This window comes from Muntiacus reevesi, chromosome 4 (genome assembly GCF_963930625.1).
Source record: "Muntiacus reevesi chromosome 4, mMunRee1.1, whole genome shotgun sequence".
In the NCBI taxonomy this organism is placed as follows: domain Eukaryota; kingdom Metazoa; phylum Chordata; class Mammalia; order Artiodactyla; family Cervidae; genus Muntiacus; species Muntiacus reevesi.
In genome coordinates this window covers 127,112,227-127,138,531 of record NC_089252.1, presented here as the reverse complement: position 1 = coordinate 127,138,531, position 26,305 = coordinate 127,112,227, and the positions used below count along the sequence as shown (strand labels likewise).

Genomic DNA, 26,305 nt, shown 5'->3' with positions numbered 1-26,305 from the left:
GCCCGGATCTCGCGAAGTTACGTTAGATTGGCCGCCGGTGACGGGTGGCCGGGCCGGGCCGGGGGCGGGAGGGCTTCTGAGGTAGGAAGGGAGGTCCGTTCGGCCGGGCGCGCCGCCCCAGTGCTCTGTGGGATACTGGAAGTCTCGAGCGTCTCCTCCTGTTCCCAGCCCTCCTTTGGCCGCACTCATAGAAACAGTCACACACCCCGTGCCTCCCCTCTCTTCCCTCTCCGCCTCCCCCTTCCCCCCCTCGCGATAAGAAGACCCGGCGGCAGGAGAGGGGATGAAGATGGCGGACGCGAAGCAGAAGCGGAACGAGCAGCTGAAGCGCTGGATCGGCTCCGAGACGGACCTCGAGCCTCCTGTGGTGAAGCGCCAGAAGACCAAGGTGAAGTTCGATGATGGCGCCGTCTTCCTGGCTGCTTGCTCCAGCGGCGACACGGACGAGGTTCTCAAGCTGCTGCATCGCGGCGCCGACATCAATTACGCCAATGTGGACGGACTCACTGCCCTGCACCAGGTCTGTGCGCCCCGCCGCCGCTCTCCCGACCCTGCGAGTCCTCGTCGGCCTCCCGCTCGGGCCTCTCCTCCGCTCCTGGTCTCCAGAGGCTGGGGGCGGCGGGAGACTCCCTGCCGCGGGGTGAGGGGGCGGCTTCCCGCGAAGGAGGGAGGGAGAGAGCTGGTGGAGGGAGGGCTCTAGGCTTGAGGCCCCCTTCAGACCGGTTGGTGGTGGAGTAAGGGAACGGGCGATTTCCGGGGCCGAGGGGAAACGGGCCTGTGGTCAGGTTGGGGCCCCAGGGCCATTTGTGGACCTGGGTCTGGGATTTGGGGTCGAGATGGGGAGCGGTGTAGTGGGGTTGTGCCTGGGTCCCCGACCTCGGTGATCGTCCAGGGGGACGGAGGATGGTGAAGAAAACGACGAACTAGAGGCCCTGGGGACACTTGGGTAGAAGGACGTCTTTGGCTTGTTAGGTGGGCTTTGGATTTATTGTAGTTTTTAGGACTTGATTGCAAATGGTGATGATAATAATAGTAATCAAGCGCCCTAAGCCGAGTGCCCCGATCGGACGGTTTCCTGTTTTCTCCTTTATTACTCTTGGTCACCGGGGAGGGGGAAACGGTGTAATTAGCTGATCTGCACCGGCTGAAAGGGAGAGTATGAAAGTGGGTAGTGTAAGGAAGCGTTCTAAAAGGGTTTGTCCATCGCGGGACCGGAACGTACGGAAGAGTCTTACTCCTAGTCGAGTTTGCCGCAGTGTCAGAGATCCTTTGGCCCCAGTTCCTGGAGTGTGCGTTGGGGTTAGAAAGAGAAGAATAAATACGAGGCAGTCTTTTCAAAGCCGGTTTCCAAGCTCTGGTTTTTCTTTGGAAGTGGGGGTGGGAAAAAAGAAAGCTGGTCACGAAGTTTTCTCAAAATGGATGCTTTGTGCATGTTAAAGTTTTATAGTAGTCTGATTGGGATCTCTCAATGTTAGCCAAATAAGGAGAAACTATTGGCAATCCAGAGATAATGTTGCTTTGCCTTTAACAGGCCAAAAGCAACACAACCACGTAGAGTTCTGCATAAAAAGCAATTTTTCAGTGAGGGTAATAGGTGTCAAAACATAAACTCTTCACATTTTCTTAGTGAGCAACTTGGAATGACTGGAAAACAACTTTACAGCTATAGCTTCCCCTTACAATGAAAAAGACTTGTAAACTAAGTCAAAGTTGTCTTGCTAATAGGTGGAAAGATTCTAGCTTTATTTCGATGAATACTGTAACAAAAACTTGTTTGGGAGGGTGAAACTTATGCCTTGATATTTCATGCATATTACTTTGCTGCTTTTATAAAAGAGGTGTGTGGTGGCATTTTTCCTTTTTACAGTTTCCTGTTTAGTGAATGATGACCGTTTTAAGTTTTATTTAATTGAATTCTCATATCAAACTTGGCTTATAGCCTTTGTTTACAAGTTGCCTGGATGAACTATAATGACTGACAAATTGCAGGACAAATCTGGAATTTAGCATGTGGCACCCAGTAAAAAGACAGCGTGGTCTTTAGCTCTCTATCTGTTCCATTAGTTTAGCGTCTAATGTAAAACAACCTTTTTGTTTGACTGGTTTATTTTAAGCTATAGCATAACTCTAGATTCTAAAAACATAATGTTGAAAGAAACTTTTGGTATTAGAAATGATAATTATGTAAGATGAATCTTTCCGAATTTCTTTCAAGTGTAATTTACATGGTTTAGTATGGAATTAATTCAGAAAGACAGATTAATGATAGTATGTTTTATTAAAATTGTTCTATAGAAATGTAAAATTATGACAGATGTTGACGAACCCAACATCTGGAGGAAGGGGGAAAATTTTAATACTATGTTCCTATTGATTTTATGTAGAGAAAATATATCCGGCAGGATTCTTAGAGTTTTTTTATTTTCTCCTCTAAATTTGGACATGTTGCAAGAATTATCGTACTTATCAGTATCTTCCTGATTAACTGAATTCAGTGGTTAGTTTGGCATTATATAGGTGTTGTCTTTATTAGATATTTTGTTTTAGCTGACAAAGGCTTAAGCAGAAGTTTCCAAGTTTACGCTATTTGCATAATATCTTTTTGTAATGTATGTATTTGCACATTCCTTAACTTAGTGAAGCCAAAGTCTTAAAATATTAAGCATTAAAATTTTCATTATGTTTTCTCCACCCTCATTTCTTTGATTAACTCTTGTACTTTTTTTGCCTTTCTGACAGAACAAGGAGTTCGCTTTGGGCAAATTCAGAACAACAGATAGTGAAAGGTGATAGATAAAACTCTTTAAAAAAATAATCACAGGAAAATGTTAACCTTTACAATCTCTTGAATATTGATTGCTTTAAATACTTAAATTGCAAAACCTAAAATTGACCCATTGATTTGTTAAATAGCCCTTGAATAATTTTTTTTTTTTTAATTTAACCTCTTGAAAGTGCATAGAACAGCCAGAATGGTTTTTTACTAGATTGATTATTGGTTAGTCTTTTGGACTGTTCATTTACATTTTTGATTTTGATCAATTGTGTTAAATTTCACTGCCAGGAGAAAAGTTTTAGGAACTTTACAGCCCACAAATACACTTCTTAATTTAATATTTTACTTCCATCTTAATGTGAATACCATATATTAAAAAATTTCTTTAATTGGTTGAATGTTCTTTCTCATTAGAAGTTACAAAAGATAATCAGTTTTCATCTTTTTAGGGAGTATAAAAATAGGTCATTTATTATAGCAGAAAAGACAGAGTTTTCTACAAATTTCCTACATTGGTCTCTGGAATAGCTCCCCTTTCCCTAACCCCTCCAGTAGCTAGAAAACAGTATTGAAGTTATGATATAAACTTCTGATATTCTAGAACTGAGGTCTACAGTAGATTTTCATTTTTACTAGCGGGCAGTACTCGGCTTTGATTTAAGACCTAACTGGTAGAGTTTTATACTATATGATCTGTATCTATATTTCAGTATGCTTTATAAAGGTTTTAGGAGAGTAATAATAGTTTTCTGTAGAATGCTTTATTGCTGAATCTTATTGATACTGGTATGTATAAAATGTAACACTGAGATTTCTTCTAACAGTTTGAGTTTAGCCTTTTGGTTTCTGCTTCCTCTGTATCTGTGACTTCCAAGTCATTTTCCAGTTCAGACATTGCTTGCAGAGCTCCAATACTTCATTTCCATTTTTTGGCTGATGACACAGTGTTAAGTAAAATATTATTTAATATATTGTGATTTTATATTTTAAAATATATCTTCAAGTAGAGATATAGTCAATAGAGGTCTACCCCCTTTGCCATAAAATGGTAACTACTTATTTACATCAGTATCAGGAATTTCTTTATATTCAACCTGAAATGATATTTTTTCTTTCTTCACCAAGCCTATTTTCATTGATGCATCTGTTGATGATAATCATGTCATTAATCTCTAGATTAAGCTTTAAACATTTTAATTATTATCTACTTATCCCCTTGCCTTCATATATCCAGTCAGTATTCATAACTGCCTTTTCATCAATTCTTGCCAGTCTTGCTATCAATCTAGGTCATACCTTTATTACCTTTATACCTAGAGTACAGTAACAGCCTCATTGCTTTCCCTGCCTCTTCTCCGTGGTCGATCCAGTCCAGCATTCATGCTGCTATCACATTCATCTTTTAACAGTACCATTTCGATTGTGTCTCTCCTCTCCATAAATTCAGATTTAAAGTGTTTCACTATTTACTTATACCTGATGTATCTCCACTGTGTTACATCTTTTACTTTTTTTACTTCTGTATCTATGGTCTTGCCTTTTCCACCACTATACTCACTCCCTCTTTGCCAGTCAAAATCCTGGTCCTTCTTCAAGGTGCAACTGAGTTGCCATCCAGAAATGCTCTTTCTGTCCTTTGAGTTTGTGTGATACTGTTTCACTGGACAGACTCTCCTTTGGGATGCTCATTGTACCTTATGTTTTGCTTTTTGCTGCTGTTAAACTGTTTCTTACAGAGTAGTGTGTGTTTTGAATTTTGTCTTCCCTGTGGGCAACTGTAAGGACCCAGTCTTCCACATTTTATATTTCCACATCCTGGCACATAGTAGGCGCTCACTAAAGAACGATGAATTTTATCTTTTACCTCATGCCATAGATAGGAAGTTTATAGTTATTTGTGTGTCATAAAATCATTCAAACATTCACACCCAGATACTTAAGAGTATAATTCTAGCACATGGTTGAATTTGTCAGTCTTCTCAACAGATATTTTTAATATCTTGAGATTTAAAACCTTCTAAAATATTAACCTTCTTCCTATTAAAAAAGTACCCTAAACCAATTTACCTGTTGATTAAGAGATAGAAAAATACTCACTTTAGTTATAAATTAATTTGCTACCTTTTTTATAAAGATCTGAACTAGGTCCTATGGCAGAATACTACAGAATAGAATTAAATCCATGTTCTATGCTATTATAATTTTAAAATAGTTTACTTTTAAGTACAGACAGACTTGGAGATAAGTTTAATATTGCATCCCTTTGCTCTTAAAATATGAATTTTATCTACTTCTAGAAGAGCCATTTGAAGCTTCTTTGAGAAATATGTGACCTCCCCTCTTGAAATCAGTAAAAGAAATACTTTTGTGTGGTGTTTTCTGAAGTGCTTAATCGTCTCAGCCAGGCCATTTTCACTGAATCATAATCTGAAATGTAACTCTCTTTTAAATAGTATTCTAATGGGGCTACTTAAAGGGTTTTCCAACCAAAAGGAAAAGAGACTGGAAGTAGCTGATAGAGTCCCTTGTTAGAAAATAGTATAATTGTTATATATGAGAAATCTCTTTAAAACTGAATGTAGAGTTTATAATTGTTTACCTACTATTTTTTGGTGAGGAATAGTAAGATGTTGGAAGAATCTGTTGGATCCCTTATAATCAATATTAAAATCTGTGTTTTAAAAAGTACAGTGTACTTTTTCTACGTAACTTAAGTTGCTTATTTCTCTTCGGACCTTTTATTGAAAACATCCTAACCATAAAAAATAAAACCTAAACAAAGCTAACCCTGAACTGGCCCCTCACTTCCTGCAAATAAATGGAAAACCCTAGCCATATATGGGGTATGCTGGTAGATCACCAGTGCCCACAGCGCTGCTGTTACAATGCCTTCTCTGCAGCTGATGCCTTTGCACTTCCTGGCAACAGTTTTGTGGTCTGACTTTGCAGTGTCATAACCAAGACCATCTTTCATGTGCTTTCAGCTACAGTGTGATTGCAAGCTGTGACTGAGCATTTTCTAGTGTAGCTAGGTAGAAACATTAGATGGAATAGAGGAAAAAAGTTTTTTTGATTATCTGTTTCTTACCACATCTTACAGTCCTGTTCACATAGGAGATGTACTTTAAAAACTTTCGTTAGGTGATTAAAAAAAACAGAAACCCTTAGAAACCTTTGGAGGGAGGTAAGATACAGAAACATTGTTTTGTTACTTCTGTAACATGTTACTTCTTGACTTTTCCCAGAGTTGCTATTTTCTTTACCTTTCTGCCTGCTGAAAATTGTAGTTTTCACTCCACTTTTCTTTTGAAAGTTTGGGGGGATGGGGGCATGGGGGTGCTCCATAATCATTTTGGTAAATGCAGTGTTGGCATATATCTTCTTGAAAAGTTTAAGATCTCCGTCAGTCATTTTGAGTTTCTTCTAAGTTGCAGTTGACTATGTAGTGTTACATTATCTCAGTGTTGCATTGAGAAGGGGGATTGGCTAGTGAACATTTGCTGAGGATTTGTTACTTGTGAAATACTATGATAGTTTTATAACCAGTATCTCACTTAATTCTTACAAATCCTTTTTCTCTTGTTCAAGGTTACCAAGTTAATAAATGGCAGAGCTTGGCTGACACAGGTATATAAGAGCCCAGACTTATTTAACACTGTTCTGTGACTGCTTCGTGGTTAAGTCGTGTCCGACTCTGCAGCCCCAGGGGCAGTAACTCGCCACGCTTCTCTGTCCGTGGGGTTTCCCAGACACTAGTACTGGGGCGGTCACCCTTTCCTTCTCCAGGGGATCGTCCCAGCCCAGGGAGAGAACCCTGGTCTCCTGCTTGGCAAGTGGGTTCTTTATCACTGAACCGTCAGGGAAGTGTTAACACTATACTACATGGCCTTTAAGTCTGAAGAAGAAAGTATTCAGTCATTATGGTTGATGATTAGTAGTTGGAAGTTTTTCTATGGTAATTAGCAGAGAATCAAATGAAACATGTATACATAGAATTTTTCTTCATCTGGTTTTATTTTAGCTAGTCAAAACTTTAAGAGCTTTCTGTGGTAATTGAAGTGCAGTAATACTATATCTAAATTAATCTCAAAATCTATCCTAAATTTTAGGAACTGCCAAGATTGTTTTTCACTGACCATTATGTGCATAATATTTGATAAGTGCTTTGGGAAGGTACAAAGGAAGTTGCAACAGAACTCTTTTTAAAGAACAGAGTTTACTTAGTCTTTAAACATCTCTTCTTTATCCTAATAACAATTTATACTAATGCTCTAGGCATTTTTATATACTCATTTATAGTAAATGTTTCATACCTACACATGCAACTTTTTCAATGAAAAGATATAAATTATAGGTAAACTCTTTATCAGTGATAATTAAAGAAGGAAAGCAAGCACCAGCTTGTCACCACCATTTAGCTTAATCTTCTGAAATTTTCTGTACAGTGATTATTGGTATTTAAACTTAGGACTTAAGACTTTACATGAAATGCTAGTAAAGTTACCTGAATTAACTTCTGAATTAGTAAAACTTTTAAATATTTATCATGTTTGATTTTAATCAGAAGCCTTTAGTTAGTAGGAATATCCAAGTCATAAGAATATTCTGTTCCTTAAATGATTTTGCAAAATTTAGCGAAATTACATTTCAGATCTTTCCTTGGAAAAGGCAATAGAATTTTCTTTTTTCTTGTTGATAATGAGTGAGAGCACCATTTGAAACATGATTTACTTGTTGCCTGTCAAGTCATTGGTTCCCAGAATTTTACATTTCATGACCAGTAAAATGGTTTTTGTTTTTTATTTTTATGACTGACAGAGGAGAACCTAATTTTTCTGTTGTTGTGTTAGGGCATTAAAAACAAACAGCTTTGTCACCTACCGTCATCATTTCATAAAAGAAATACTTTAACAAAATAAAGATTAGTATCCGAATGAAGGACAGTAGGGACTCATATATCAATCTGTAAGATTATTGCTATACTGAGAACAGATGTACTTGATACTCCTTCATGAAGTAAGAGTAATTGAAGGTGAGCAGATTTCAAAACTATTCCTGACGTTCTCCATTTGGTAGATATGGGAGAGAATACAGGTGATGGCATGCAGTGTCACAGGATGCAAGGGCCTTGTTCCTGATCACTCGATAAGGAGCAAAAAAAATTTATCTGAAGAGATTCAGGATATGGGTGAAAGCTTTCTGTAGGAACCACTGGTTTCATATTTATATTTGCATAAGTCTCTGCATGTGCAATCGTTCTCTGGAATGTATTTCCCAGCTTATTTATGTTAAGGCACAACTCAAAGCATTGACCACTGGGGCGCACAGTAATTCTTTTCCCTTACTGTTTAAACTCTCAGTCTGGCACTTGCACACTACCTGCTATTGTTAGTGTATCTTATCTCCAGACAGAGTAGTGAATTCCTTCAATTGGGAACTTTGATTCATTTTTCTGTAAATCCCCTTTGGTGTCTGCATTTTATTTTAGCGGGTGCACAGTAAATGTTGATTTTTTTTAAAAAAATGAACACAGTAGACTAATCTTGTGAAGACCAGAGTTCATAGAGAACAAAATGATGACAGTTGGTGTGAGTAAATATAACAGCTAGCAAACGTTAAAAATATTCTAATGAAAAAGTGTGTAAAAGTCACTCAGTCATGTCCGACTCTGTGACCCCATGAACTGAAGACTATACAGTCTATGGAATTCTCCAGGCCAGAATACTGGAGTGGTTAGTTGGTTAGTTAGTTAGTTAAGTCGCTCAGTCGTGTCCGACTCTTTGTGACCCCGTGGACTGTAGCCCTCCAAGCTCCTCCTTCCATGGGATTCTCCAGGCAAGAAAACTGGAGTGGGTTGCCATTTCCTTCTCCAGGGGATCTTCCCGGCCCAGGGATCAAACCCAGGTCTCCCACATGGGAGGCAGACGCTTTAACCTCTGAGCCACCAGGAAAGCCCACTGGAGTGGTAGCCTTTCCCTTCTCCAGGGGATCTTCCCAACTCAGGGATCGAACCCAGGTCTCCCGCATTGTGGGCAGATTCTTTATCAGCTGAGCCACACGAGAAACTCAAGAATATTGGAGTGGGTAGCTTATCCCTTTTCCAGCGGATCTTCCTGATCCAGGAATTGAACCAGGGTCTCCTGCATTGCAGGTGGAATCTTTATACTGATGATTTACTTTATAATTACAGTATAAAGGTAACCATTATAACAATCAGAATTTAGCAGGATCTTAGATTTTTTTCTTGCAACAAATGTGTTTCTGATTACCAATAAGTAGAATTTTGAGCAGTTTATGTAACATACTTTAAAAAATGAATTTCTTTAAACAACTCATTGAGTGTTGGTCTAGAAATGGAACCCCTAGCATACTGTCATTAGAAACTAATTCATATTTTCTAGTGATTTTATTCACATTTTTCCCCTAAAAAACACTTTCACTTTGGATCCCTGTATGTCAATATTTTTCTTACCTTATTAGTATTTTGGTTGTTTATCTTTTCATTGTTGTTCTGGCTAACCATAAAAAGACAAAGTTGAGCTCTTTGTTACTGCCCTAAGTTTGCTTGCTTGACTTGAATGCTCTTTCATGGGTGGAGACATTCCACATTGTCATGTGTTATATAGGCATTTTTCAAATTACATTCAGTAGAAACCATGGAAAGAAATGAAGGCATTCCTCAGCTGTCACCTTTTGGGTAATCTATTTAAATGTATTATGTGCATTGAGGGAGATATTCCACAGGGAGAGAGCTTCACTGACTCAAGTGTTACTTTGACTTGATTATTAACTCATATGAGCTGAAAATACACGTTTAACATGTTTCCTAACAAAAGAAAATGATAAGGTTGTAGAAAGTTCATATCATTTTCTTGAATACTTGAATAGTGCGAAGGAGAAATTTTGTGAATTGACACCTTTTTAGAAGTTAACCATATGGGAAAGTATAGTTTCCTGGAATAACTGTTAAATACACATATCATCGCTTCTCGGCCTTTTGGCTAAGATCAAGTGTAGTATCTGTTCTTATCAGTTTAAATACACACATCAGTTACCTTTACTTTGTAGTGAACAAACTGAAGTATATACATTTTATTAGCCTTCAAAATTATTTTAAATGGTTCTAAACTTAATCTAGTATTTTTCCTTTTTGCTTGGAACATTTCTGGAACTTTTCTATTGGAGCTTCAGCTCCAGAAGCTTCTTTTGAATATCCTGTGTGGTGTTTACTTTTTGGGGAGAGTTTGTGAATTTTGAAAATGATAGACATTGGAGATATATCTGGTGAATAAAATAGATCTGGGTAATCATGGTTAATAAATATTATCAGTAATTGAATGGTGTTTTCTAAAAGGGTTATTCTTAATTGGAACATGGTCATAAAGAGTCTATCTTTGATTTTAGCCAATTCTTAATTGCATTTTTTGGACTTTAGTATGCTTCAGAATTTCTTTATGATTAACTTTGTGTACTCTTTGTTTCTGTTCTAAATTTTGCATGAAGTCAGTAGCTTATTAACCATGGTCTTTTTTTTTTAATGAATGTGTTTTCCACAAAAGATTTTGATGCTGCTGTTGCTAAATCATGACTCTGTATTTCATTATTGATTTTCTCAAAGATATGTTCATTTGTACTGTTTTTCTTAAAAAATTAGAACAGCTGAAATGTTCAACAGTTTATATCCTTTCTAATTGTGTGAAATGATCTGCATACAAATTTTGCCTCATATTCAAGTTTTTTCCCTTTCAGACTGTCTATTGCTATTTTAACTCTTTCAGCCATCTTTTTTTTTCTTTAAACACTGAAATGTCTTTAAATTTCTGATTTTCTCAATGTGGTTGAGAAAAGCATTCTCATGAAAATGTCTCAAGTAATAAGCTTTCACTGCCTTCTACTCTTCTTTTTGTCTTCACCATCTTTTTTGTTTTTAAACATTGCTTACTTTCAAGTTTGTTGTTTTATATGTATTTTATCTGAAACAAAAATTGAAGAAGAATAATTATTTAAGTAAAGATTCATAGAAGAATATAAAAAAAGAACAATGCTATTTAAATTCTCAGGCATGGAGCTTAGCTAGCCCCCATTGAAAACTTCAGTGAACCCCCTTTATCCATCTCTATCCAATACATACTTTTATAAAAATGAGGTTATATTTGATTTTCTGGTTTATAACCTGCTTCAAAATTATGCATTTTTAGAAATAATTCTGTGGTAATGACTATTAGGTCCACTGTGTGAATACACGTGCACATTCCTTAAGTTTATTTTCCTAGTTGTCTGATGAATAGTATACTTTCAATTTCTCATGATAATGGTAGATATTATACTATGTATATCTTACTCATGAAATTGTATTGTTCAAATTGTTTCTTAGAGGTTTTACTTGCAATTTTATATGTTTTGCCCAAGATAGCATGCTGTTCTAATGCTTGTTTATTCAGAAGATATTTTTAGTAAAATCTCTAGTATATGCAGGCTTCCTCGGTGGCACAGTGGTAAAGAATCTACCTGCCAGTGCAGCAGGTGCAGATTTACTCCCTCAGAGTAGGAGATGGCAACCCCCTGTAGTATTCTTGTTTGGGAAATCCTGTGGAAGAGGAGCCTGGCTACCCACAGTCCTTGGGTGGTAGAGCATTGACCGTGACTTAGCGGCTGAGCGCTGACCCACTCGCTCTAGTACACTTAACACAGGAGACTCACCCTGGGTGTACTCTGCTGACACACACATGCTTTCATAATGGGATGATGTCGTCTTCCTTCTCTGAGGTACCTATAGGGAAATCTGTTTTATTACTCTGTGTGTTAACAAAGTTTGTTTGTAAGTTGTTTGAAATATTACACAGTATTTGTATTTACTGATAAATGATGCTGTTATTCATGTAGTGATTAACTCAGTCATAAATATATAAATCATTATTTATCGTATGCCTAGCATAAGATCCCTCTCTGCATGTAGTGTATAATCAAGAGGAGGTGCCAGAAAATGTAGAATAGAGATCTAGGGTGAAATGAATTTTTTCACTGGGAGGACTTAACCTAGAATATCAGGAAAGACATCCCTGAGAAAGCTATGTTTAAGTTACAAGGAACTTAACAGGTGACTTTCTTGACTCTGTTCAGCCTCGTTTTCTGAATGCTCCTATTTGGTTTCTTTTTCTGGTCTCTTTCTTTCCTCTTAAATTTTATGTGCTTATTTATTTATTTTTGACTGTGCTGGGTCTTCATGGCGCCAGTGGGCTTTCTCTAGTTGCAGGGGCGACTCTTTGTTGAGGTGCATGGGCCTCTTATTGCGGTGACTCCTCTTGTGGAGCACAGGCTCTAGACATGCTGGGTTCAGTAATTGTGGTAGCTCATGGGCTTACTTGCCCTGCAGCATGTGGAGTCTTTGACCAAGAATTGAACCCATGCCCCTCCACTGGCAGACGGCTTCTTAACCATTGGACCACCAGTGGACCACGTTTTTTCTTTCTTGAAGAAGAATGTTCCAAAGTTCTCTTGCATTGTTTTGTTGTTTAGTCACTAAGTTGTGTCCAACTCTTTGACACCCCATGGACTGTAGCCCTCCAGGTTCCTCTGTTCATGGGATTTTCCAGGCAAGAATACTGGAGTGGGTTGCCATTTCCTTCTCCAAGGGATCTTCCTGACTCAGGGATTGAATCCCCATCTCCTGCATTGGCAGGCAAATTCTTTTACCATTGAACCACCTGGGAAACCCCAAAGTTCTCTGTGTGTCTCTATTTTTTCTTTTCCATATCATTCATTCTTATAGTTTCAGCTGTTCTGTTTATGTGCTCTGTTTTCCTTTTTATGTAATATACATCTTATTTTTTACATCATCTGTCTTCCATTTACTAAACTAAATCTCAGGGTCTTGTGTTTTCTCCTTCCACTTCCAACATACAGTCAATATCTCTCATTATGCACACCTGAAAAAAAATACTTCTAAACTCATCCTATCTTTTTATATATTCAGTTAACATAATTAAAGGCCTATTCTGTGTCTCACACTATTAAGAACTGGGAGGATATACTTTAAACAAAAGAGATATCAACACAACCCTCACAGAGTTTAGCATAAAGTGAAATTGCTTAGCCATCAGGAACATGCAAATCAAAACCATGATGAAATACCACTTCACACCTAATAGAATGACTATAATAAAGACAATAGATAATAACAAGTATGACTGGAGTATGGAGAAATTACATTTTTCCTACACTGCTGGTGGTAATGTAAAATGGTGCAACAGTCTAATTCTGCAAGTAGTCTAGCAACAGAATAGTTGCCATATAACCTAGCAGTTCTCCTAAGTATATCATCAAAAAAATTGAAAACAAAATGTGTATGTTAATGTTTATGGCAGTATTAACATAATAGCCAAAAAGTGGAACCAAAACAAAATGTCTATCAGCTGATAAACAGATAAATGTGGTTGTTTTGTTATTGAAATCAGTGGAATGTTATTTGTCAATAAAAAGAAACTAAGTACTGATACTTGCTACAACATAGACTTGCAATAACATAAAGACATTAAATAATGTAAAAGGCACCAGTCACAGAAGACCACATATCCTAGGTTTCCATTATATGAAATGTTCAGTATTGGTGAATACATAGAGACAGATGGTAGATTAGTGTTTGCCGAAGGCTGAAGGTGTTGAGGGGAAATGGGAAAATATGTGTCCTTTTCCCATATATCTGCTAATAGATATAGCATTTCTTTTTAGGGTGATAAAGATGTTCTAAATTTAGTTGTGATGGTTGCATAACTCTGAATATACCAAAACCTTTTAATTACACACTTGGAATCAGTTCAGTTCAGTTGCTCAGTGGGGTCCAACTCTTTGTGACCCCATGGACTGCAGCATGCCAGGCTTCCCTGTCCTTCAGTATCTCCCAGAGTTGACTTGAACTCTTGTCCATTGAGTTGGTGATGCCATCCAACCATCTCATCCTCTGTCGCCCCCTTCTCCCCCTACCCTCAGTCTTTCCCAGCATCATTTCCAATGGTTCAACTCTTCCCATCAGGTTGTCCAAAGTATTAAGAGTTTCACCATCAGTCCTTCCAGTGACTGTTTAGGATTGATTTCCTTTAGGATTGACTGGTTTGATCACCTTACTGTCCAGAGGATTCTCAAGAGTCTTCTCCAACACTACAGTTCAAAAGCATCAATTCTTTGGTTCTCAGCCTTCTTTATGGTTCAGCTCTCACATCTGTACATGACTACTGGAAAAACCACAACTTCGACTATGTGGACCTTTGTCGGCAAATTAGTGTCTCTGCTTTTTAGTATGCTGTCTAGGTTTGTCGTAGCTTTTCTTACAAGGAGCAAGCATCTTTTAATTTTATGGCTGCAGTCACCGTCTGCAATGATTTTAGAGCCCAAGAAGATAAAGTCTGTCATTGACAATATAATTTTCCAATTTTGAACTAGTCCATTGTTCTATGTCCGGATCTAACTGTTGCTTTTTGACCTGAACATGGATTTCTCGGGAGGCAGGTAAGTGAAGTGAAAGTGAAAGTCGCTCAGTCGTGTCCGACTCTTTGCGACCCCATGGACTGTACAGTCCATGGAATTCTCTAGGCCAGAATACTGGAGTGGTTAGCCTTTCCCTTCTTCTCCAGGGGATCTTCCCAACCCAAGGATCGAACCCAGGTCTCCCGTATAGCAGGCAGATTCTTTACCAGCTGAGCCACAAAGGAGGCAGGTAAGGTGGTCTGGTATTCCCATCTCTTTAGGAATTTTCCATAGTTTGTTGTGATCCACAGAGTCAAGGCTTTAGCATAGTCAGTGAAGCAGAAGTAGATGTTTTTCTGGAATTCTCTTGCTTTTTCTGTGATCCAATGGATGTTGGCAATGATCTCTCGTTCCACTGCCTTTTCTAAATTCAACTTGAATATCTGGAAGTTCACGCATTGTTGAAGCCTAGCTTGAAGGGTTTTGAGTATTACCTTGCTAGCATGTGAAATGAGCACAATTGTATGTTAGTTTGAGCATTCTTTGGCATTGCCCTTCTTTGGGATTGGAATGAAGACTGACCTTTTCTATTTTTTCTAGTCCTGTGGCCACGGCTGAGTTTTCCAAATTTGCTGGCATATTGAGTGCAGCACTTTAGCAGCAGCATCTTTTAGGATTTGAAATAGCTCAGCTGGAATTCCATCACCTCCACCAACTTTGTTCTTACATTTGAAATGAGTTGTTATATAATGTGTGAATAAATTTACAGTAAACTGTTGTATTTTTTATGTGTTTATCACTATTCACCACTAAAAATTAAGGCTGTAATTCTCTTCTACCAGTTCCCCAGCCCCAGTCTAGGCTTCGTATTCCTCAGTGTAGTTATGATTACCTAGAAGATGGCCAGTTTTTGTCCCTGCCCTAACACAGCTTGCAGTGCATTAGATATATGGATCAATAAAAGGATATTATGGGACTTCCCTAGTGCTTCAAACGGTAAAGTATCAGCCTACAATGCAGTGACCCAGTTTCAGTCCTTGGGTTGGGAAGATCCCCTGAAGAAGGGAATGGCAACCCACCCCAGTATTCTTGCCTGGAGAATTCCATGGACAGAGGAACCTGACAGGCTACACTCCGAGGGGTCACAAAGAGTCAGACACGACTGAGCAACTAATGCTTTCACTTTTCATACAAGGAAACTACACACTTAATGAAATTACACATTTGTGTCAGTTATGTGTAATGATATATAATGGTTGTAGTACTTAGTGGTATGGAAGTTGATGCAGACACATCTCACCTTGATTTGGGGAAAGTGAAAACTTCCTGAAGAAAGTTATTTTTTTTAGCTGTTGAGTGATGAGTAAAAGTTAGCCAAAGTTGTAAGAAAGAAGAGAGTACAGCAAACTATTTCAGAGAGAGGGACTAGTATGTGCAAAGAGCTGGAGGTATGTAGAGGTGTTGAAGCATTTTATCAGGTTAAATGAGAAAATCAGATTTTCTGTTTAAGAAGGATCACTTCGGCTGCAGCATGGAGAATGCAGGTGAAAAGAGGACAAGACTTGAGGCAGGAAAGCTAGTTCAGAAACATAAGTAGTCTAAGAGAGTTGAACTAGCTTAGTGGCAATCTAGTTGGAAAATAGTAGATGGACTCAGGACATACTCAAGAAATAGAATTGGTAGGAGTTGGAAGTGGTTTGACATGAGGGAATAGAAGCAAAGATGTGTGTGCACTTGGTTTCCAGTTTGGACAGCTAGGTGAATGGAGTGCTTTTCACAGAGTGTTTTCATTCAGTTAATGCTTGCTTTGTGCTTACTCTGTAGGTCAGAAGCAGAGTACATTTGAGTGCTATTTGGGGCAGACAGGCAGTAAACAAGAAATTAAAGTCAAGTGTGAAATATATGCTAAAGGATCTGTAGGATATTGAGAGGTGGCTTACTTACAAATAATATGTAAAAATCCTTAAGAGGGTTTTTTGGTCTTAGTTTGTTTCCTTAGATGTGTCTGTTTTCTTAGGTGTATTTGAATAGCAAATAGAAGTGAATTTACAAAGCCATAGAAATCACAGGATAAGGATTCATGGTTAGATTTTTTTTAGGGTTTTAGTGAACTATCCAGAAACACATACAGAAGTGTGTGTGTGTGTGTGTGTGTGTGTGTGTGTGTGTGTTGTGCAGTGTGTGTGTGTGTGTGTGTGTGTGTGTGTGTGTTGTGCCTTTCCCTTCAGAAGAATTAAGAACTTTAAGGTCAAATTTATTTTTATGCTATTGTAGGAGAAGGTGGAGTGTGTATTTTTAGGCATATGGGGAGAGCTACAGCACAGAACTGTTGGAAGGCAATAAAGGAGTGGTGGTAGTAACAATCCAGAAGTCTTTTATTGCCTTAAATAATGCACTGTGAAAATAAGGTCATAGGTTAAAATGAAAGATGAGAGTACTTTTTCTCAAAGCATGTTTGTTTTTGCTAAAATTGCACAGTTAAAAAATCATTCACCACTCTCTGGGAATCCCCTGGCAGTCCAGTGGTTTGGACTGCAGACCTCATTGCAGGGATCGTGGATTCGATTCCTGCGTGGGGAACTGAGTAGCCGCAAACCTTGCAGAGTGGCCAGAAAAGAAAAAAATGTCTCTCGACTTTTTTCAGTTTTTAGATTTACAACGTTGTGTTTTCTGGGAAAATAAAAGTAAAATACTGTTTTTAAGCAAGAAACTTTTACACTGATATATTTTTTTCTTTTTTGCTCAAAGTATTTCTAGAGTTCCTTTGAGTATTTGTGACTTTTTTTGCATATTTTGTTTTTTGTTTTTTTTTTAAGTTACACAGTTAATGAGAAAAGTAGCAGTTCTACAAAACGACTTTGTGGTTTATTTTGACCTTGAGCAGGCATCATTGGATTTGTTTTAGCTTAAATGAAATAGGAAATGGTTATTATATACTAAACCTGAACTCAAAATTATCATGGGATTCCCCCACACACACAGCTTTTTTCCCCTGGCCGTGACATGAGGCAGTTGGGACCTTAGTTCCCTGATCAAGTAGACCCTGTGCCCCCTGCAGTGGGAGCATGGAATCTTAACCTCTAGACCACCAGGGGGGTCCCTTTTCTGCCCTTTTAAACTTACCCTTGACATTTAAAGCCCGTCTTACTTAGTGATGGAGGAAGATTATGTACATGTTTGTTTTATGTGTGAGACTGATGATATGTAAATTGTTCCATTTTAAATACACGTAAGTGACAAGAAGTTGCAAGACAGTATATATGATATAATTCCCATTTGGGGGAAAACATATGCATAGAAAGTAAATCTGAGGATATTACCCCAATTCTTAATGGTTATCTCTGAGAGGGAATTATAGATATTTCAGATTATGCCATCTTTGAGTTGTTTACAACAAGCAGAAAAAAGTAATGAAGATGAATCTGGACTGGAAAAAAATGCCTAAATGGCCACTTACACTAATGTATTCAGGATTAAATATAGAGATGTTGACATAATGAATATAGTGTTTTTAGTCTTTAGCCACTCAAGGAAGGTGATATTGGTGGTTAAGTCTGTATTATGCGAGTCTTTTTTCTGAACCTTTTATTTCATAAGGAAAGACTGATTATCATTAAGATGGTCACCTTGGGAGAGTTTTACAAGTAAGAAAATGAATTAGGAGTTTAGTTGGATGTATTTTGAAGCTTTTGACAAAGAGGCTACTGAGAAAATAATAAGCATAATTTCCAAAAAAGCAGATAGTTGGAGTTTTTGGTTTGTTTTAATATATTTATTTGGCTGTGTTGGGTCTTAGTTGCAGCACAAGGGATCTTTCATTGCAGTGCACAGACTCTGTAGTTGTGGTACTTGTGCTCAGAGGCTATGGCACAACCTTAGTTGCTCCATGGCATATGGGACCTTAGTTTGTCAACAAGAGATTGAAACCTAAGAGATTGAATCCCCTGCTTTGCAAGGTGGATCCTTAACTACTGGACCACCAGGGAGGTCCCATGGCAGATAGTCTTGAAGAATCAAGAGATTTTAAAAGCTGGAAAAGCAATTCTTACATGGGTGAGCTCTTTTACCTTGTTTTATATTAATATGAAAACCACTTAATGATGAATATCTTTTAAGAATGAATTGCAAAAATGGTTACAAATCTCTTAAGAATACAATCAGGAACATTGAAGCCTAGAGTTACATGAATTTAATGAAAGCATTTTTGAAGACAGTGAAAAGAGGGCTGTTAGGAGTTGTGAAATGGATCAAGACTAGGAAGAAGGCAATAACTGGTGGTACAGCATTTAATTTACTTGTGCATTTCTTAAAAATGGTCTACTACTCTGACTGGCAGAATTCTAATATCCATTATTAAGTGGGTAGTTTTAGAAGAGGTTATGTTGATCACTGGATGCCAATTTGAGTTTTCTGAAAACAAGTTTTACGTTGACCTATCTCCACTTCCTTTTTTTGTCAAGGTTAGCAAGTTCAAATGAGGGAAGTTTTGCAAATGTAGCTTGATTTTGCAGTACAGCACTTGGACAGGCTCTTGTTAGATCTTTGTGGTCAACGTGACAGAAATCTGACATGAATATTAGCAGGATTATATGGATTAACCGCTGGATGAACCACTGTATACTCATCACTACTCATCAACCTATTGATGAATCACTCAGTGTCAATCCAGAGGGAAGACTAAAGTAGTGGTCCTTATGTTCTTGACCCTATCTCATTCAACATTGTAGTATTGGGTTGGCCAAAAAGTTTGAGTTTTTCTATAAGATGGTATGGAAACACTCAAATGAACTTTTCAGCTAACCCCAAATAGATAAAACTGTAGAAGCTGAGAGAGAACTCCAAAAAGTGTGAAATAGTAGGTTTTAAAAAATAAAATGAAAAGATAATGGGTATTAATTGACATTTCTGCATTAAAATATTGATAACTAAGGTTGGTAGAGACCATCTTTGACAAACATGAGAAAAAAGTTGCTTGAAAGTTTAAAAGCAAACCTAGTGTCTGACCAGAGTATAATCATTTTAGAATGTACTAAATCAGTGTAAAACTAAACTAGTATTTAGTACAGATTTTTTAAAAAATCTGTTTCTTTACGTTGTGAAATTACATCTGTAGAACTGTGTCTAGTCCTACAGTTTTTGATTTGTAGGCTATTTCAGCAGATCCTATCAATGACAGCTTTTTTCCCGTTACTCACCAGTTGAATGGCTTTGTATAACAAAATTATTTCTACGGGGAAAAAAAAAAACTATATTCCAATCCTTTTGCTAAAATTGTTAACAAATTTATACATAGTTATAGACACACACTTGTAATTCTTCACATACCCTAAGACACCCCCCCCCGGAAAAAAAAATCATCAGCTCAACTATTTTCTTTTGAGTCCGTTGGAAAAACAAAGGGAGCAGTTTTCAAAACCACAAATCAATACTTAGCCTTGGTATTAGGAGGGCCACTAGTAGGAAAATGGTATAAGGACCTCTTGTACATATTAATTAGAATTCTTTGTTTTAAGTAGTTCATTGTAAGATTATAGAGATATCTTATAGAATCTGGGCTTCTGAAATGAATTAGAGCCCGAAGTGTATGCAACCCAGGAAGTCTTCTGTGTTTCTCATCATTGTTTCTAACAAATGTTTATTCTTTTTTACAGCAAGCTAGGTTTCTTGTTTTCTCACTTCAGAAGGAAAAATAAAAGGCTACCAACAGTTCCAGAGTTTATATCTGGTCTGGATATCTGGAGAGATTGATCACCTTCTGAGTTCCAACTCTGGGTTCCCAGGGAAAGGAATCAATTGATCCACCTTTTAGGTTACTCATGTTATCATCCGAGATCATCAGCAGTAGCTGGTGGGGCTGATTCTTTCTGAACAAACAGACTTACTCTGTCATTCTGACTAATGTCTTATGAGAATATGAGGGAGACAAAGCTCAAATTGAGTTCATAAAGAACCAAATATCGATTATTTAAATATACAGTCTATAAAAATAAAAAGACGTAAAAAATTTTAAATCTTAGACCTGCAGTTCTTAAACCTTTCTGTTTCAAAGCCCTTTTATACTCTTAAAATTTGAACAGACTACACCACACAGGGTATGTAAAACTGGGGAAATCTCAATTAGATGGATTACATCGATGTCCGTGTCATGGATATATTACTGTATATAGCTTTCACAGAATTTTATCATTAAGGAGAACTGGGCCAAGTAATATCTGTTTCTTACAACTACCTGTAATAATCTATAATTATCTCAATAAAGTAATAATACTAATTTGTTGGTTACTATTATTTTTTGCCTACTATTATTTTAATGTAAAAAAATAGGGGGAAGAGCCCAAAGACCTTTTTGTTTATGTTGACTGTCTTCCAATATTTGATGAATTAGAAAGTAAAACTCAAAGATCTTTAAAATATTTATTTGTTTTAAAATAACTCATATGCAAATATACTGGGTTGTCCAGAAATTTTGTGAATAACATGTTAATGGAAAATAAGCATTTTGCAAGTCAAAAAATTTAATGAAGAATGGCATTGTTTTACATTTTGCAGTTTTTAATGTCTTGGTTAATAGAAGATAAATGGATTCTTGTAGCTATTTCTGCATGTAGTATGTTGTGATTTCACATATATAGCTTCTGGAAAATTCTACCATTACATTTGTGAGAGAGTGAGAATGTTAACCTTGCCAGACTTCCTGTAAGGGTTTCACAGAGCCTGTGAGCTAAATAAATAAAAAGATATACCAGGTTTATGGTTTGGAAGGTTGACTCTTATAAAGAAGTTAATTCTAAACCAATCACAGATTCAACACAAGCTGAACCAAAATTCCAGTTGTATGTGTGTGTGAGAGAGAGAAAAATGACAGTCCGATGATCAGTGTAAAAGGCCAAATATAGCCTGGTTAATCTAAAGCAGAAAGGTGCAGGGGAAGGGACGGATTGGGAATTTGGAATTGACATGTACATGCTGCTATATTTAAAATGGATAATCAACAAGGACCTACTCAATAGCACAGGGAACTCTCAATACTCTGTAATAACCTAAGTGGGAAAAGAATTAAAAAAAAAAAAAAAGATACATGTATTCTATATAACTGAATCATTTGCTGTATACCTGAAACTAACACAATACTGTTAATCAACTTTACTCCAACATAAAATAAAAATTAAAAAAGAATGAAAAAGGGGAAAGGAGTTATTTCCTGTGATGGAAAATAAATGGAACTCACTCAGCCTAGCCATATGGAAAAAGGGCTGACATCCTATACCTTCCTTATATCATACACAAAGATAAATTTGAGATAGATTGTAGATCTAAATATGAAATATGTAATAATAGATTATTGAAGAAGGTAACACATTAAGATGTCTTTATAAACTTGAAGTAGGGAAAATATGTTTAAACTGGACACAAAAATCATTAACCATAAAAGAAAAGACTGATTAATTGGAGTACATTACAATGAAGGATCTCTGTCCCTCCACAGATGACATTAAGAGAAGTAAGCTTCAGAATAGGAAGATACTTGTCTCACATAGAGTTGACATAGAGCTTATATTCAAAGATGTGTGTGTGTGTGTGTGTGTGTGTGTGTATGTGCTTAGTCGCTCAGTCGTGTCCGACTCTTTGTGACTCCGTGCACTGTAGCCCGCCAGGCTCCTCTGTCCATGGGAATTCTCCAGGAAGAATACTGGAGTGGGTTGCCCTCCCTCCTCCAGGGGATCTTCCCAACTCAGGGATCAAACCCAGGTCTCCCACATTGCAGGCAGATTCTTTACCATCTGAGCACCAGGGAAGCCTGGTGTATATATGTATTAAACTACAAATCAGTAAGAAAAAATACACAAGCACATCACAAAAGAAAATATTCAAATGGTGATAAACATACAAAAAATTATTCAATATTGTTCATCAGAGAAAGTATATTGTTATATTTTCAACATATATATGAAAGTATATGTTAAAGTATATTCAGTATTGTTCATCACAGTAACGTATTAGTGTATATCCACCAGAATGGCTAAATTTTAAGATTGAGAATATTAAATACTGGAAAGGATGTAGAGAAACCAGAATTCTTATATATTGCTGGTATAAGAAGTATATGAGATTTCAAATGAATTCAGATGTTTTGAGAAGTTGTCTCTTTTGCTAGATTAGACATATAAAATACCAGTGGAAGCATTTACTGTGGGTTAATATACTTTCTGGGCTTCTGAGGTGGTGCAGTGATAAAGAATCTGCCTGCCAATAACAGATTTGATTCCTGGGTTGAAAAGATACCCTGGAATAGGAAATGGCAACTCACTCCAGTATTCTTACCTGTGAAATCCCGTGGACAGAGCCTGGCAGGCTAGTCCATGTCATCACAAAGAGTTGGAGGTGACTTAACGACTGAACACAGTATATTTTTTAAAGCTAAAATTTCACAGAAGACTGCTAAGGCTGCTTACTAAACAAATTCATTCCTAAAATTGGTAGAATTTACGTTAATAGAGGGCAGAGATTCTCTTATACTGATTAGCTGGTGATTGAACTATCAATATTTCATGAATTTAACAATGTTTGTTGAGTGCCTTGTATGTGCCAAGTTTGAGCTAAGGAATACAGACAAATCTTTACTCTCATTAATCAGATAATCAGTGTTGAGTATTTTGAAGGAAAAGCATAGAATACTGTATATGTCCAGTATATTTCTATTAAAAATAAGTAATAAAGGGGATAAAAGGATTTGAGAGTTTAGGTGGGGTCTCTGAAAGTGATGGTTGAACTGAGAGCTGAAGGATGAATTGGCGTAACTTGGTAGAGTTGGTGAAGGGAGGAGAGGTAGAATCTTAGTGGTAAAATGTTGAGGAGTAGGATGAAGGAAACGACATATAAAGGCCCTTCGTAGGAAGGAGGGAGGGAGCATGGCCCAATGGAAGAATGGAAGAGTCCAGTGGAAGTATGTCCAGAGCACGTTAATGAGGAGAAGAGTGGTGCCACAAGATGTATAGAGAGGTGGGCAGAGGTCAGATCTATTAGGACCCAGTGAGTGAAAGTCGCTCAGTCATGTGCAGGCTCTGCGACCCTGTGGACTGTAGGCCACCAGGCTCTTCTGTCCATGGGATTTTCCAGGCAAAAATATTGGAATGGGTTGGCGTTTCCTTCTCCAGAGGATTTTCCTGACCCAGGGATCAAATCCGAATCTCCTGCATTGCAGGCAAACTTTTTACCATTTGAGCCACCAGGGAAGCCCATACATTTCATACTGAGAGCTCTCAAAATGCATTGGAGACTTAATTGTCTTAATGTAATCAGATATGCATGGGGGAAGAAAGAGGAAGTTCTACCAGGAGAACAATTCCAGAGGCTATTGCAATAGTTCAGACAAGAGATCTTTCCTCAGATGGCTCTTCAGTTGAACACCAGTGTTTTTACATGTTTAAAGGCATGCTAGGTGGGGGAGGGTATAGCAGTTCTGTGGTTTGTATGTTTGAGATGATTCATTAACAAGGATAAGCTAGGATTGTTCGCTGTCTTTAAAATGTGCTGAAGGAGGCGAGTGAGGAAGGAGCCAAACCCAGGTGATGGAAATGCAGTCAGGGTTTTGGGTCTGAAGGAGGTTCAGTTTTCGGAAATGGATAATAGTCTGTGAAGAAGGTTGCAAGAATGGATGGTGGCAAGCCTAAAAGTATATACTTGGTGTATAAAATGGTAAAGTTTTGCAACACTGAAGTTAATGAATTAAAGTCTACTGGAGAATTAATTTGATAGTTATGAAAAATAGCAGCTTGGAAGCCATTTCAGTAGTTCAGCTCAGAGTTTAAACTATTCCTTCTAGTTTCCCTTTAATTTTATTTGATACTGTAGATTTCCTATTTACTGAGAAAGACTTGAGTTTTGGATCAGTATTTTATAATTCTTATCTTCAGAATTTTGTGGTAAAGTTACAAAATGATTTTTGTTAGACATCATAAGAAGTTAGGAATTGATACATTTTTTTCTGCTTTCCCTTTTCAAGTCAGTAATACTAACTTTCTTAGCCATAGCTACATTCTCTGTATTAATAGAGTTGCATAAACTTAATACTAAATTGAGAAATGCTTAAATAATTTGAACTGATAGTATTCATCTTTTACAATGACTAGCCCACGAAACTGAAGGTTTGTGGGTTTTTTAATTCATATTGTTCTATTAATGTATTAACTTTTTCCCCCCGTAGGAGTGAAATTCATAGTGAACAGCATGAAGTATTTATTTTAATTTTATGTAGTTCTTACAAAGATCAGAAAATGTTTTTTTAAGGATGAAGTAATTAGTGGAGACTATATTTTGAAATACACTTTGAAGATTCATTTTAATTGTTACCATAGTTGTCTCACACAGTTCTTTTCCAGTTGGGTCTTATTGGCTAATTCACACGGACCCTTTCCTCACTCCAAAAGCTCCTCTCTCCTCTCTTTAGTCCCACCCAAATGATAAATACGATTTGTTGTCAATTTACAAAATGATTCCACCCCTTTTTATTTGAAAGCAATATGGCATTAAGTAGAAGCTATAGTTAGGGCATGGAACTTTTAGTTTGTAACAGGTTCTTATAAAAAGCATGAAAATTCATAGCTTTCCATTTTTACAAGGACCTGTCTCTGGGAATAATAGTAAACCCAAATAATTATGTTTAACTGTGACTTGCCTAGTAGCTCAGAGAGTAAAGCATCCACCTGCAATGCAGGAGACCCTGGAGAAGGAAATGGCAACCCACTCTAGGGTTCTTGCTTGGAGAATTCTGTGGAAGAGGATCTTGGTGGGCTACAGTCCATGGGATTGCAGAGTTGGATACGACTGAGCGACTAACACACACAGGTAATAGACACTGTTTACAGGCACATGTATTGTCTCAAAATAGTCATATGAAGTAAATATGTTTATTCTTATTTTTGTATTATACCAGTGAAGAAAATGAGATAAGTTGTGACTGCAAGGTCACAACAAAGCTTATACATTGCACGGCTGGGATTTGAACCAGATGGTGGTGGTGGTGGTGGTGGTTTCAGTTGCTAAGTGAAAGTGAAGTCGCTCAGTCGTGTCCGACTCTTTGCAACCCGGTGGACTATAGCCTACCAGGCTCCTCAGTCCATGGGATTTTCCAGGCAAGAATACTGCAGTAGGTTGCCATTTCCTTCTCCAACTCTTTGTGACCCCATGAACTGCAGCACTCCAGGCTTCCCTGTCCTTCACTTATCTTCCGGAGTTTGTTCAAACTCATGTCCATTGAGTTGATGTTGCCATTCAACCATCTCATCCTCTGTCGCCCGTTTGCCTCCAACCCTCAGTCTTTTCAAGCATCAAGGTCTTTTCCAGTGAGTCAGCTCTTCGCATCAGGTGGCCAAAGTATTGGAGTTTTAGCATCAGTCCTTCCAGTGAATATTCAGGGTTAATTTTCTTTACGATTGGTTCTTTACGAGATTCTTTACGATCTGCTTGCTATCCAAAGGACTCTTGAAGAGTCTTCTCCAGCACCACAACTCAAAAGCATCAGTCAGACTTCTTTAGCAGTTTGTCTATGATCCACCTCTCACATCTGTACATGGTTGTTGGAAAAACCATAGGGTAGTTTGACTCAACATTGTTCAAAGTGTTAATAGTGCCTCTGGGCTACTTGAATCACTAGATTCTACCTCTTTTGGTACCCTAAAGAATACCTGGGGCTAATTATAGGTCAGTAGATAGGCTAGAGCCTGTGTGGTAGATCAGTTATCTCCTAAAGCTGTACCAATGGGGTATTCCCAGAAGCTTCCTATATACAGACAGGGAACACTAAGGTTTGCTTTTGCAGCTTATATGCACTACTGTCATAGAGCTTGCTCTTTAGGTACTATTAGACAAGAAATGTAGAGCCCTGACTAATAGGGGTGTGGTTAGTTTTTGAATAATCAGTCTTTAGTTCTAAATACTTTACCTGAAATATGTTAACTCCTATAACGACTAAAGTATATCACAAAGCTAACAGGTCAGTCCTGAATATTCATTGGAAGGACTTATGCTGAAGCTGAACCTCCAATACTTTGGCCACCCGATGTGAAGAAC

The 26,305-nt window shown here is 37.6% G+C and overlaps 1 protein-coding gene and 1 pseudogene across 8 annotated transcripts in view; both read left to right on the top strand.

Annotated features, from left to right (window-relative positions):
- The first annotated feature begins 151 nt into the window (after positions 1-151).
- PPP1R12A (protein phosphatase 1 regulatory subunit 12A) overlaps positions 152-26,305 on the top strand; it is a 156,024-nt gene continuing 129,870 nt past the window's right edge. For 4 of the 8 annotated variants that reach the window (XM_065934140.1, XM_065934137.1, XM_065934139.1 and 1 more), the window contains exon 1: positions 153-520. In XM_065934140.1, the coding sequence (XP_065790212.1) occupies positions 284-520 (237 nt within the window). In that variant the 5' untranslated portion in view covers positions 153-283. Of the gene's footprint in view, positions 521-835; positions 973-26,305 lie in introns of those variants that run through there. The other 4 variants (XM_065934145.1, XM_065934143.1, XM_065934138.1 and 1 more) reach the window with 3 other exon arrangements.
- Positions 9,758-9,889, top strand: LOC136168145 (U2 spliceosomal RNA; annotated as a pseudogene).